Source organism: Podarcis vaucheri, assembly GCF_965113315.1.
Source record: "Podarcis vaucheri genome assembly, chromosome: 1".
NCBI classification, from domain to species: domain Eukaryota; kingdom Metazoa; phylum Chordata; class Lepidosauria; order Squamata; family Lacertidae; genus Podarcis; species Podarcis vaucheri.
In genome coordinates, this window is record NC_138759.1 from 81,858,793 (window position 1) to 81,872,314 (window position 13,522).

Below are 13,522 nucleotides of genomic sequence, written 5' to 3' on the forward strand. Positions count from 1 at the left end.
GGCTTTTTCAACCACTCACCTCTTTTTTTACCTTTCAGACTGAGGGACTGTGGCCTGACTTCTGTTTCTGGCAGAGACCTTTCCACTGTTTTCAGTACCAGTCAGAAGCTGACAGAGCTGGAACTGGGTTGGAATCCTTTACTGGGAGATCAAGGAGTTCGGCTGCTGTGTGAGGGGTTGAAGCATCCGAACTGCAAGCTGCAGAGCTTGGGGTGAGGAGCACCATGCTTTCAGAGTCAGACTGCCAAAGCCCAGAGCTGGTGGATCAGGCCTAGTGCTTTTTGATAAGCAGGTGGTCTTACCAAGCAGGTGATCCAATTTTTTTAGGTCTTAGCCGTCACTTTAAGATGGACTCAAAAATAGCACTGGGGGCCAAGGTGAATCAGGCAATGGTGGTGGAATCGTAAGCCCAAAACGGCACCAGCTGCAGTTTTAATTTTGCTTTAAAAATAGTTATTATACTGCTGTATCATAAAAATATAGAATAGTAATTTGCAACAATATAAAACATAAAACCAAACAAGAACATCATAGCAAGTTAAAGGCAAAAATATCAGCAGTCCATTGTGGGGGGATGTACTCTTAATTGTCTGCATAGGCCTGGTGGAATAGAAAAGTTTCCTGCAGGCATTTAAAAGTTGGTACAGAAGTTACATGCTGAATCTTTATCAGCAGGGTGTTCCATAGGATCGGGCCAGTGACGCTAAAGGCTCAGCTTTTCGTTGTTGTCAAATGAGCCTCACCAACTCGGGGAATAACGAAAGGTTTCTGAACGTTCCTCAAGGGCAGTCACACACAGATCATCCTGCAGTAGTCTAAACCAGGGTCATGTTTTGTGGTCCTCTCCAACACACACTTACTTTTTAAAAGATTGAATGTTTGAGGCCTCAGAACTTTTTATTTTTAAATTTAGGAAGAGAATCATCATGGCACAAGTTGATGTCTTCTCATGCCATGTGTTTTCTTTCATGTTTTGCACTGCACAACCACCCAAAATTCTGCTCTGAACCTTCCAGAGCAGATTTTGGGGAGGGGACAAAGAGAAATCAGAAGTCTTGCAGATCACCCACTGTGGTGCTGCAATCCCCAAAGTTTTTTTGTGGGATCCCCAAGACTCCCCCCCCCAATTAATTTGTCCATTTAAAAAAAGTGTGCATTTTGCTGTGTTACTATAATGGCAAGAAAGTGAACTGCCACCCTCAGACCCAACCTTGATAGCAATTAATTGGTCACAGTTATTGAAAATAGCTGATAGGAAAGCCTTTGGGATAGCAAACTTGAGGACTGCAGTCTTCACTGTTCCCACATTTCTACTTTGGCCACACCCACTCTGGCATATGGCATGGGGAGGAGAGAGAGAGAGAGAGCACTGCAGTACAAATGGGATGCAGCTTATCTTGGTTGCAGCTTGAAGTATGAAAGAAGCAGAGGCTCAGCAAGTGCCCCCCCCCCAAGAAAGTAATAACAATTTTGCACACACTATGCAGGTTGGACAGCTGCAATCTCTCAGCTGCCAGTTGTCAGGATCTCATCCCTGTTCTAAGTACCAGCCGGACTCTGATGAAGCTGAACCTGGAATGTAACAAAGTGGGAGATGCAGGAGTGAAGCTGTTGTCTGAAGGACTGAGACATCCAAACTGCGTACTGCAAACTTTATTGTAAGTGGGAGCCAAATTCCTTCCGTGTGAAGTCCTTGGACAGCTTACTTTCAAGGAGCCCTGGGTAGATCAGGGGTCCTGCTGGACAACATAGTCTGGTCTCTTGATTTCTGTAGAGTTGTAGGATCATTCATGCCTTTATTCTTCTTGATAAAACAAAGGATAACCCACCCTGCCTTCCTGGAAGGGAGGGATGAAAATCTGACAATATCGCAAACACTTATTATTTCCTCTTCCCTGCAAAGCAGAACCAGAGTAAACCAGCAGTCTGTAGGAACAGACCTTCAGACTGGCCTCCATGTAATTTCCATTGAGGACCTTCTGTTCAGCTACAGTTGCATAAAGGTATTAGGAAATGTTTGATTGACCAGGAAGTTCAGGTGTGCATTCAGTGTCAGAGTTTTCGACTCCTCTTCTAAACCTCTTGCAATTGCAAAATCCGTGTGTGAACATCCAGCTCACGGGTGTTTCCTCCATCCCATATATAACACTAGGGACGGAACTGGCCAGTTTGAAAAGGGAGACTCGGGAGCACATTCCGGCTTCTTCATTTCTAGCCGCTGGCAGAATTTAGCACTTTCTAGCAGCAAAGGAAAAGCCTTCCTTTGCAGGTACAGTTTGAACAATCAGGGCTGCACAGGAGGACTCTGTTGACAGCAGGTGACTGACAGGTGGTTGACCCTTTGGGGTGGGGATGGAGCAGCATGGGATCCCGCTCCCTGGCCAGAGCCAGTTCCCCACCCGTGCCTTGGAGGGCGTGTATGTGATGAGGTCAGATGGAGGTGAGCTGAATGTCCAAACCAGCTCTCCATATCAGGAATCCTCCCCCTTTCTCCTTTATTGCTGTGGTCTTATCACCTCCATGACAGAATAATTTCTCACATGCCTAAAATAATTCTCTGGGACCAGAGCCGAGAGCTCAGTGATGGATGAGGACAGGGAGAGTGAGGCTTTGGCTGGGTACACCTGAACTATCTTAAAGCACAGCCGGGTGGCTCTTTTTCTCAAGTCGTGTTGAAGCTGGTTTGGGAGGAAATGCATCAAAACACAGCCTTTAATAGGATCACTGCAGCATAGATATGGATCGTTGGTTGCAGCTAACTGGACACAGAGTAAATGGGAGCATGTGCCCAGCCTTTGCGGCAGTGAATATCATGCTATAGGTGAGGCCCCGGCTGAAGGGTCTCAACCTGAGTTTTACATCAGAACCATCCACAGATCACGGTATACATGCAGCTTAGCTATGGAGGCAGACAGCCTTCCTTTCATCACCCACCAATTATAGGCTGCATCAGCTGTAAAGTGAAGAAATTCACTGACGTGATCACTGCGATTTAGAGTGGAAGGGCTGTTGTTTCACAACATATCTTCTTAATATCAGAGGGTGAAATAGAAGGGGCCTGTAGAAGTGAGTGAGCCATGTTTGCACTTGTTGGATCTGTTTGTTTTCTCTTGCAGACTGGACACAAATGAGCTCAGCCCTGCCTGTTGTGGGGATTTCAGCTCCATTCTCAGCACCAGCCCGACATTGACAGAACTGGCACTAGAATATAATGGACTGGAAGATGCTGGAGTGAGGCTGCTCTGTGAGGGGCTGAAGCAGCCCAGCTGCAAGCTGCAAAAACTGAGGTGAGCAGCGGCTGGGATTTGTGCTGTGGAGTTCCATGATTTGGTGTATTGCAGAATACAAAGAAATGTCTGCTCTCAAGGGAAATGAAAAGAGGTGATTCCCTTTTGCACAACTATAGCATCCTTGATCCAGCTTATTGGGGAGAGGGTTAATATATTTGCATGCAGGAACAAATAGCTGTATACTTTAAAATAGCAGAAAGAATATGAACATAGCCCCCATATATATATATATATATATATATATATATATATGCAGGTTTTGGTGTCTTCGGGTGTCTTCCCGTGTAAGAGTCGGGGTGTCTGTGCGACGTTTCGACGAGGTCTCACTCGTCATCTTCAGGCTGGTGCTTTCGGCTTCTTGTTACTGGAACAGAGCAGAATCTGGTGTTTGAGTTCCTATAAATACTGTTGAGGGGTGTGGTGTATAGCCTCCAACGTTCTGGGCAGAGAGGAAGTTCCTAGATTAGTGTGCCTTTTCTTCTTTTGTTCCTTAATTACTTGAGGGATATCTTGAGTGATTTCATGAGTGATATTCTGAATACCACTGGGTGGGTCATTAAGTGTAGATTAGTTGCTAAAGCTTTCGTGTCTTGACCTCTTGAGCTTGTGAAGAGTTTTTCTGAGAAGATGGCTGTGCTGCATTTAGTTGTGCTCTGGCTTGGCTTCGTGTATAGGGGCGAGCTGTGGTTTTGTGCCTTGTGCCAGCCAGATCTGTGTAGGGATTGCAGGGGGGTGCAGCATCCGGAGGTGCCACTATGGTTTGGCTACTGGATGGAGTCTGTAATATGTCTGTGGAGAGGGTCTGGGTTTGGGTCTGGTGTGGTTGATTGGTGACGGCGTTCTGTGTGCCTCTGGTTCTGGTGTCGGTTTTTGTGGGGAGGGCTAATTTCCAGATGTCTGGCAGGCGGGACGTGTCGTCACGCTTGTTCATGTTGTGAGGGTGTTTCTCTATCTCGATGGCTTCCATGATTATTCTCTTGTGGTGATGTTCCATGTTAAAGAGCAATTTGGAATCTGCAAAATTAATTTCGTGTCCTGTTTCTTTCATGTGTTGGAAAAGAGAGGAAGTTTTTTCTTCTTTTTTGACGGCATTCTTGTGTTCTGCGATACGTGCATTTATTCGTCTGTTTGTTTGTCCAATGTACGTGGCTGGGCAGACTTTGCAGGGTATTTCATAGACCCCTTGGTTTTCCAGCTGGATTTTGTCTTTTGGGTTTCTGAGGATATTGGCTATTTTTTGGTTGGTGCAGAAGGCTGTTTTGATATTGTGTTTATGGAGGATTTTGCTAATTTTGTCTGTAGTGCCCTTGATATAAGGAAGGAGGGCCATGCCATTGTTTTCTTCTGTGTCTTGGTTTTTGGGGGGTGTTTCTTTTTGGATTAGCTTCGTAACCCTGTTTTTCTGGTATCCATTGGCGATTAACACATTTGAGAGATTCTGTAACTCAGTTGTCAAGTGGTCTTTGTCAGCCAGGCGTTTGGTTCTGGAGATGAGAGTCTTGGCTACGGAGTTTATTTGTGCAGGGTGGTGGTGTGATTGTGCATGTAAGTAGCGGTTGGTGTGTGTTTTTTTCCGGTAGATAGTGTGTCCTAGGGAGCCATCAGGTTTTTTGTAGATTAGGACGTCAAGAAAGGGGAGTTGGTTGTTGTCTTCTATTTCCATAGTGAATTGTATTTTGGGGTGTAGGCTGTTGAGATGTGTGAGGAAGCTATCTAGTTTTTCTTTCCCGTGTGGCCAAATTACAAAGGTGTATATATATATATATATGCAGGTTTTGGTGTCTTCGGGTGTCTTCCCGTGTAAGAGTCGGGGTGTCTGTGCGACGTTTCGACGACTCTCATCTCCAGAACCAAACGCCTGGCTGACAAAGACCACTTGACAACTGAGTTACAGAATCTCTCAAATGTGTTAATCGCCAATGGATACCAGAAAAACAGTGTTAACCAGAAATGTGTTAATCGCCAATGGATACCAGAAAAACAGGGTTACGAAGCTAATCCAAAAAGAAACACCCCCCAAAAACCAAGACACAGAAGAAAACAATGGCATGGCCCTCCTTCCTTATATCAAGGGCACTACAGACAAAATTAGCAAAATCCTCCATAAACACAATATCAAAACAGCCTTCTGCACCAACCAAAAAATAGCCAATATCCTCAGAAACCCAAAAGACAAAATCCAGCTGGAAAACCAAGGGGTCTATGAAATACCCTGCAAAGTCTGCCCAGCCACGTACATTGGACAAACAAACAGACGAATAAATGCACGTATCGCAGAACACAAGAATGCCGTCAAAAAAGAAGAAAAAACTTCCTCTCTTTTCCAACACATGAAAGAAACAGGACACGAAATTAATTTTGCAGATTCCAAATTGCTCTTTAACATGGAACATCACCACAAGAGAATAATCATGGAAGCCATCGAGATAGAGAAACACCCTCACAACATGAACAAGCGTGACGACACGTCCCGCCTGCCAGACATCTGGAAATTAGCCCTCCCCACAAAAACCGACACCAGAACCAGAGGCACACAGAACGCCGTCACCAATCAACCACACCAGACCCAAACCCAGACCCTCTCCACAGACATATTACAGACTCCATCCAGTAGCCAAACCATAGTGGCACCTCCGGATGCTGCACCCCCCTGCAATCCCTACACAGATCTGGCTGGCACAAGGCACAAAACCACAGCTCGCCCCTATACACGAAGCCAAGCCAGAGCACAACTAAATGCAGCACAGCCATCTTCTCAGAAAAACTCTTCACAAGCTCAAGAGGTCAAGACACGAAAGCTTTAGCAACTAATCTACACTTAATGACCCACCCAGTGGTATTCAGAATATCACTCATGAAATCACTCAAGATATCCCTCAAGTAATTAAGGAACAAAAGAAGAAAAGGCACACTAATCTAGGAACTTCCTCTCTGCCCAGAACGTTGGAGGCTATACACCACACCCCTCAACAGTATTTATAGGAACTCAAACACCAGATTCTGCTCTGTTCCAGTAACAAGAAGCCGAAAGCACCAGCCTGAAGATGACGAGTGAGACCTCGTCGAAACGTCGCACAGACACCCCGACTCTTACACGGGAAGACACCCGAAGACACCAAAACCTGCATTCCTGTACCCGTGAAAATCTACGAAAGCAAATATATATATATATATATATATATTTCAAAGTTGCTTGATAAACATAGCAGAAGAGGAAAGGCAAAGGAAGGAATGTAGAGAGGAATAACCTGAAGGTAAGGAGGAGGGGAAATGGATCATGACCCAGCACTCCCGAGGGCCTTCAGAGACGCTGCTTGCTCTCTGTGGCTGATCCAGCTGGCTTTGCGGATCTCTCAGCCATTTCTGTCACTTCTAGGGGGCCACACTTTGTCATGGGCACTGTAGTCTCCCTGCAGGTTTCTCATCATGGATCTGTTGTGCTTACTGACATGCTTGTCTTCTTTCTCCACCCACCCACAAATGAGGATGGACCGGCAGAGCCAACCAGTTTTCACCTGCTTGTTGCTCTTGATTTCCTACCCCTCCTAAAACGTCTGGCAGCAGGACTGTGACCATAGGAAGAAGGCAGAGTTGCTCTGAGAGCCTTTGCATCACATACAGAGTGGGAATTGTACACACAAACCCAGCACACATGGCACAAGGTGATCTGCATGAAAACCTGAAGGGAATTTAGGTTTTCTGAGCAGAGCTGATTGCTGCTGCACTTGCCTTGGGGCAGGGAAGGGCCCTAGCTCTATGTCGAAGGGAGGGAACTATCCTTGCTGAACTACAAGTCCCACCATCCTTGCCGTGCTTGCTAGGCCTGATGGGAGTTGTAGTTCAGCAGCATCTAGAGAGCCAACGGTTCATCACCCTTGGTGTAAGCTGCCATCCCCTTGCACCAGGTGGGTCCCTTGTACCTCTGCACTATTCAGCAGCACAGGAATGAAGGTAGAGTCAGATAGTTGAAAAAGACCCAGAGGGGAGTGTTGGCTCTTATGAACATGAAAGATAAACTTTCTCATGCATTTGGAAGGACAGGCCTGGAAACATGAAATAGACAACAAAGTCTGGTCAGTTTTAATTGACTATTGAGACCACACAGAGGAGTGTGAATAGGAGCAGGCTGTGTGCTTGTGAGTGAACCAAAACCACATACACAAACCAAAATCCTTCCTCAGAGTGCCTGCACAGCTGCAATGTTACTTTGAGTCCTTCAAGACTCCTTCATCCTGACAGTGGCTAGGAATAAAGGCTTCAGGGTCTTCTAGCAAGCAGAAGCTGTTTGTGGGGGAAAACGTGAACGGGATAGGTTTTTCTTTCATCTTTTCTTTCTCACACAGGCTGGCCCGATGTAATATTACAGCTGCTTCTTGTGAAGATCTCTCTTCTGCTCTCGCAGTCAGACAGACTCTGACAGAGCTGGTGGTGGAATGTAACGAGCTTCGAGATCCAGGGGTGAAGCTTCTGTGCAGAGGTCTGAAGCATCCGCACTGCAAGCTGCAGCTCCTCAAGCAAGTAATCGGCTGGATCCCTCTGGGGTTGGATAGCATCTTTGGAGCCCAGGTTGCCCCCCCCCATGAGAGTGAAGGGACCCTAGAAATGCTGCACCCCAAGCAGGAGCCAGTCAAGCCTGTTGAGGCATCACTTGCTTCTGTTTGGAATCGCAGTATTCCAAGATCCCTTCCTAATTTTTGATTTCTTCACCTTAACTATTCATAGGGTATTAACAGGTTGTCCCTCACCCCTACCCCAACCAAAAAAATTGGTTTACATTTCCTGCCATCAAGTGCTGAGAGCAGAGGTCAGCAACCTTTTTCAGCTGTGGGCCAGTCCACCGTTCCTCAGACCATGTGGTGGGCCAGACTATATTTTGGAAGGGAAAAAAAGAACAAATTCCTATCCCCCACAAACAACCCAGAGATGCATTTTAAATATAAGGACACATTCTACTCATGTAAAAACATGCTGATTCTCGGACCATCTGTGGGCTGGAATGAGAAGGCGATTGGGCCACATCCGGCCCCCGGGCCTTAGGTTGCCTACCCCCGACTGAGAGTGTCACTACACATCTTCTCTGCCTGAGTTTCAGAGTGAGAAGTTTCTGCACCTCCAGGAAACTCTTTGAGGAACATAGAAGCCCGTTTTTGCTCATTGAATGGGTTCAGTAGCAGCTACTGTCAGCTGAGGCATGACCAAGAAAGCCCTTGTCATCCAGTTTGTTACATAGGGGCTGCAGGATAATTGCTGCAGGTGACAGGAATTGTTTGTATTTGAAGAAAGTTGCGAGGTGATCTGAAGAAACAGGAGAAGGGTCTTTACACTTCAAGCCATCCCCTTAAAACCCTGTTCTTCCATGCCCTGCCGGAATCCAGTTGTACAGAGTGATTAGATGCGGTACAAACTTGCAAACGGGATGGAGGAATGCAGAGGGACTCTTCTAGCTTTTGTGTGAACATAACACAGCCAATGCTTTTTTTCTCCTGCAGCTTGTACAATTGTGATCTCACTGCTGCCTGCTGTGCAGATCTTGCCTCTGTCCTCAGCAGCAACCAGACGCTGACCGAACTCTTCCTGGGAGGTAACCAGCTTGGGGATTCCGGGGTGCAGCTGCTGTGTGAGGGACTGAAATATCCAAAGTGCACGTTGCAGAAATTGTGGTAAGGGAGAACTCTGTTCCTTCGGGTTCAGATCATGAGCACAGTGCTTGTGGGTCTGGAATTATGTTCTGTTGCATATGAGGAATCTACCGTATTTTTCGCTCTATAAGATGCATCTTTTTCCTCATAAAAAGTAAGGGGAAATGTGTGTGTGTCTTATGGAGTGAATGCGGGCTCTGCAGCTATCCCAGAAGCCAGAACAGTGAGAGGGATTGCTGTGCGGCGCTCCCTCTCGCTGTTCTAGCTTCTGGCTTAGCCGTGCGAAGCCTCTTCAGAGCAGGGGGAGCATTCATCTCACTGCCCTGAAGAGGCTTCGTGCGGCTATCCCAGAAGCCAGAACAGCGAGAGGGATCACTGCGCAGCGCTCCCTCTTGCTGTTTTAGCTTCTGGGATTCAGAATATTTTTTTTCTTGTTTTCCTTCTCCAAAAACTAGGTGCATCTTATGGTCTGGTGCGTCTTATAGAGCGAAAAATACGGTAGTTTTCATGGGGAAAATCCCTCCTTATCCATCCATCCATCCATTCATACCTCTCTCTCTCTTGTTTTCATTTTTATAGTCTTTATATGTGCACATTCCTAATCGCAAAAGTACACATGCCCTAGCCAAAGGAGGCCCTTCCCCACTCCAGGCTAATTTCTCCTGTGTTTTCCATCCCTCCAAGTGGACTTTACCTCTTCCCTTGCCCACCCCATTCCTCCCCTCCCATCTCCAATCTATGGTCCATCCCACCACAATGATACATGGAGGCATTCAACACAGCGTTGTGGAAATCACATTTCAGATTCCCAGATGGACTGATCCCCTTCTTCTTCCTCCACATCCTGCTCTGGGGGCTCTCTTAACTTCTCCTTGAGCCAATTTGGGGTGGGGGTGTTGCAGAGGGAGTGCCAGGTGAGGAGAGAGGAGAAAGGCGCATTGCACCAGCAGGACTTCTTCTTTAAAAGCTGCCCAATATCTCCTGCCCTTTTGGTGTCTTTCCTAAGAAAACTCCCTCCACTCACCCAATTCAGTCTTGGCGGTCTCACCATAAACCACAGGGGCTCCCTCTTCTACCCCTCCTGAAACCCATGGTCACACGAGGTGCACTTGTGTCCTGCAGCTTGTGTAGCACTGAAATCACAGCAGCAGGTTGGGGAGAGATCTGTTCTGCCCTCAGCACAAACCAGATGCTGGAAGCCATTGATTTATGGAACAATCCATTGGGAGATTCAGGAATGAGGCTGCTGTGTGAGGCACTGAAACACCCAGGCTGCAAGCTTCAGATTTTGTCGTAAGTAAGAAATCTTCCTATCTACACAGTTTTTTTTTAATCTGTTTTTGAATAATTCAGTTTTTCAAAAACAAAAATATTGTCAGGAAATGAGCAGCGGATGCTTAACAGAAGGTAACAGTGAGAAGAACATGGAAATACGATGAAGCTTTTCCTTCCAACAAAGAGTGAAGGCTAGTAACTTTTCTCTTTACAACCCCCCGAAACCCCAACAAAGCCTGAAAGCTGAAATTCTCAATAGGTAGCTTTTCATAGCAAATTCTGTTCTATGAACAAATGTAACAGCACTGAAACACAATAAGGAAAGTACAATGAATTTGACTAGTTAAGAAATTTGGATCACTGTGAGTATAGGCAGCTCTCAGTGTGTGACCACGGATGCCCACACCACTTTCAGACCTGGAAGAGGGTGTAACGGGGGGGCTCATGCGCACTCCACCAACAACGGTGACGCGCATGAAGGTGTGGAATGCAACCCCGGCACAAATTGGGGGTTGCCTGTAATATATCAAGAGTTCTTCCAAACTGTTGCCACCCTCATACTTTGTGGAGTTGTAGTTACAAGTAAGGAACAAGTCAGCAGCCCCTCCCATCCTAGCTGTTTGGGGTTTTTTCAGGTTATGGAATTGTGAATTCACCTCGGCTTCCTGCAGGGATCTCTGCTCTGCTCTCAGCACCAACCAGAGTCTGAAGAAGCTGGAGCTGGGGGGTAACAAACTGGGAGATTCCGGAGTGAAGATGCTCTGTGAAGGACTGAAAGACCCAAGCTGTGGACTGGAGGAAATTGAGTAAGTTGCAGGCAGCTTCCTTGCTGTGCAACGTTCATTTGAGGAGCTGTGTGGTTGCCTAAGATAGGCTCTCCGGGGGCAGAGATGCCCCTGACTTTTAAAGGGGAAAGTTAAGAAAACAAGGCAGGAGAAGAACCGAGGGAGCCAGTGTGACAATCAAACCGTGAGTCGAACCGGGCAGGGGGACATCAAGGGACAAGGGGAAATTGCCTAATCAAGGGTGGCATTTGTGAAAGAAGTCGAGAACAGGAGCATGCTTACCTGTGGAGGTCTGAGTCACTGTTGGCGGATTGTTCCCAGGAACATATTAGTACATAGAGAATGGAATGTATAGTATTGTTCTGCTGAGTATAATGATTAAAGCCGATGGATTATGAATGGGGAGCCTGTGGCCCTCCAGGTATGTTTGGACTCCCATCATGCCTGGCCATTGGCTCTGTTGGCTGATGGGATTTGGAGTCCAGCCACAGGTTCCTGCTCCATGCTGTAGAAGGTCCTTTTCATGAGAATCGCAGGCTTTGAACTAGACCCGTTTACTTGATATAATCAAATACATCTGTTATTTAAGCACTAAAAACACGCCTCGGGCTTTTGCATCTAAGCACTACCACTGAACCCTGGGTCTCTCTGCTCCTTACTTAGAGATACCTCCTTTATCGAGTTTTTTCAACCCTGGCTTGTTCTGATAAGCACCAAGGAGTCCTATAGAATTCCAGTGAGCATAAGTGTGATTGCATGCATAGGCAATTTAGCTGTTTAAATAAGGAAGGAAATGAATGAAGAATAAAGCCCAGGGGAAGCTTAAATGGCTGTAAGGAGCCTGATAAGGCCCATTAGTCATCTCTGTACTTTTGACTTTCTCTCCATGTAATTGGGTTGGGGGGTGGGGAGTGTACACAGTATATCAGGGGGCTAAAAAGATTTGCCATTTTAGCAAATACCTGTGAAAGTGGTGTGCTAGAATAGAATAGTATGTCTTAAGAAACCATTCTTAGCAACCTCAGCAGGTTTAAATGTCACAATTTCTGTCCTGCAGAACCTTCCCTAGAAACTAATTCCAGGGGACGAGAGGAGTTCCTCCCCCAGGAAATGTTCAGCACCACCATGCAAACTTGCATATTAAAGTGGGAAGCAGGGATCTCGAAACTGCCTTTAAAAAAAAATCACTTAAGTTTTGTAGTGTGTATAAGTTGTGCATGGTCTTTTTTGCCATGTATAGGAGGCCACAGAATGTTTCTTTCTCTTCCATTCACAGACTCGATATTGACGAGTTATCTGAAGACACAGTGAGAGAGCTTAGTAGCGTGAAAAGGATTAAGCCTGACCTGGTTATAGGCACATAGGAGCCGCTATGATGACAGAGGACAGGAATGGTCATGGATGGAGTACCTGGATAGCTCTGTTGGGAACTGGGATTCCGCTGAACCACATCATCTCCTGCTTCAATCACTGGGAAGCAACAAAACCAACCTTCAGGCCATACTGAGAATCGGGAATTGAAGCAGCAGCCACATCCGCAATACTGCTGTGCCCAGTTTCTGCAGCCAGTTTTACTTACTGGTGTAGGACTGAGTGTAGGACTGTTTGCTGAACAAATAATAAATTTCTGCCCTGTTTATTCTGTTGCTGGTTGGTTGATGTGAATGTGAGTGTTCCATGAATTCTGCTCTTCTCAACAGAACTGTTTTTTTTTAATTGTGTTTCACGTTTCATTTGTATGCCTTGGTTTCTCCTGGGTTTTTCTTCCCCCTAAAGGCTGAAGCTTCACCCTTTGCTCAATTTTATCACGTCTTGGTTGCCTTAGTGCACCAGGATACATGCTCCGTCTTATCCACACACCAAACACACTGGAATTGGGATGCATCATACATTAGCTACATCTTTTTTTTTATTTTTTTATAAGATTTTTATTGGTTTTACAACTTTTTTATAACAAACAAACACATAAACAAAACATACAAAACATGCAATATTTCCAAACGTATTTTCATAAACTTCTTTTCTCGGACTTCCCCATACCTCCCCTTTCTGCATCCCTGTGTCCATAGTTTTTTAGCAACATGTAACTATTTCTTTTCAACTTCTTTCATTTTAATCCTTTCATTAATCTAATCTTATTTCACTGTAGCCCTTTCTTTCTAAAAACCTCGACATTCTAACACTCATCAAGTTTATAATAGTCTTTAAGATAAATTTTAAATTTCTTCCATACATTAGCTACATCTTGCTTACATTATATTCTTATGAAGGGAGACCAGCTTCCTCATTTCACTTCATGCTGTAAAAATATACAGACAGAAATCCTGTTCACCAGCTTTTATTTCTGGCAAGAATTAGTCTCCTCTCCAGTCAAGCTGTTGACTTTATCATAAAGCAGTACTTGCTCCAGTCCCATGGACTAGGATTCACCCCACCTAGATTGCATATAAGAGGCACTTCTGGACCTAAAAACCCACTGAAGATGAAAGTGCAGGTTTGTACTGGCCACCTGAGAGGATCCGCCCTCCTAAGG

The 13,522-nt window shown here is 45.7% G+C and overlaps 1 protein-coding gene across 1 annotated transcript in view; it reads left to right on the plus strand.

Moving 5' to 3' along the window:
- The window catches only part of LOC309517111 (uncharacterized protein), a 48,510-nt gene extending 35,880 nt beyond the window's left edge, over positions 1 to 12,630 (plus strand). The window contains exons 17-24 of the mRNA XM_082196166.1: positions 39 to 212; positions 1,488 to 1,658; positions 3,117 to 3,287; positions 7,634 to 7,804; positions 8,780 to 8,950; positions 10,052 to 10,222; positions 10,840 to 11,010; positions 12,266 to 12,630. Of these exons, the coding sequence (XP_082052292.1) occupies positions 39 to 212; positions 1,488 to 1,658; positions 3,117 to 3,287; positions 7,634 to 7,804; positions 8,780 to 8,950; positions 10,052 to 10,222; positions 10,840 to 11,010; positions 12,266 to 12,353 (1,288 nt within the window). The 3' untranslated portion in view covers positions 12,354 to 12,630. The remainder of the gene's footprint in view (positions 1 to 38; positions 213 to 1,487; positions 1,659 to 3,116; positions 3,288 to 7,633; positions 7,805 to 8,779; positions 8,951 to 10,051; positions 10,223 to 10,839; positions 11,011 to 12,265) is intronic.
- Positions 12,631 to 13,522: the final 892 nt, after the last annotated feature.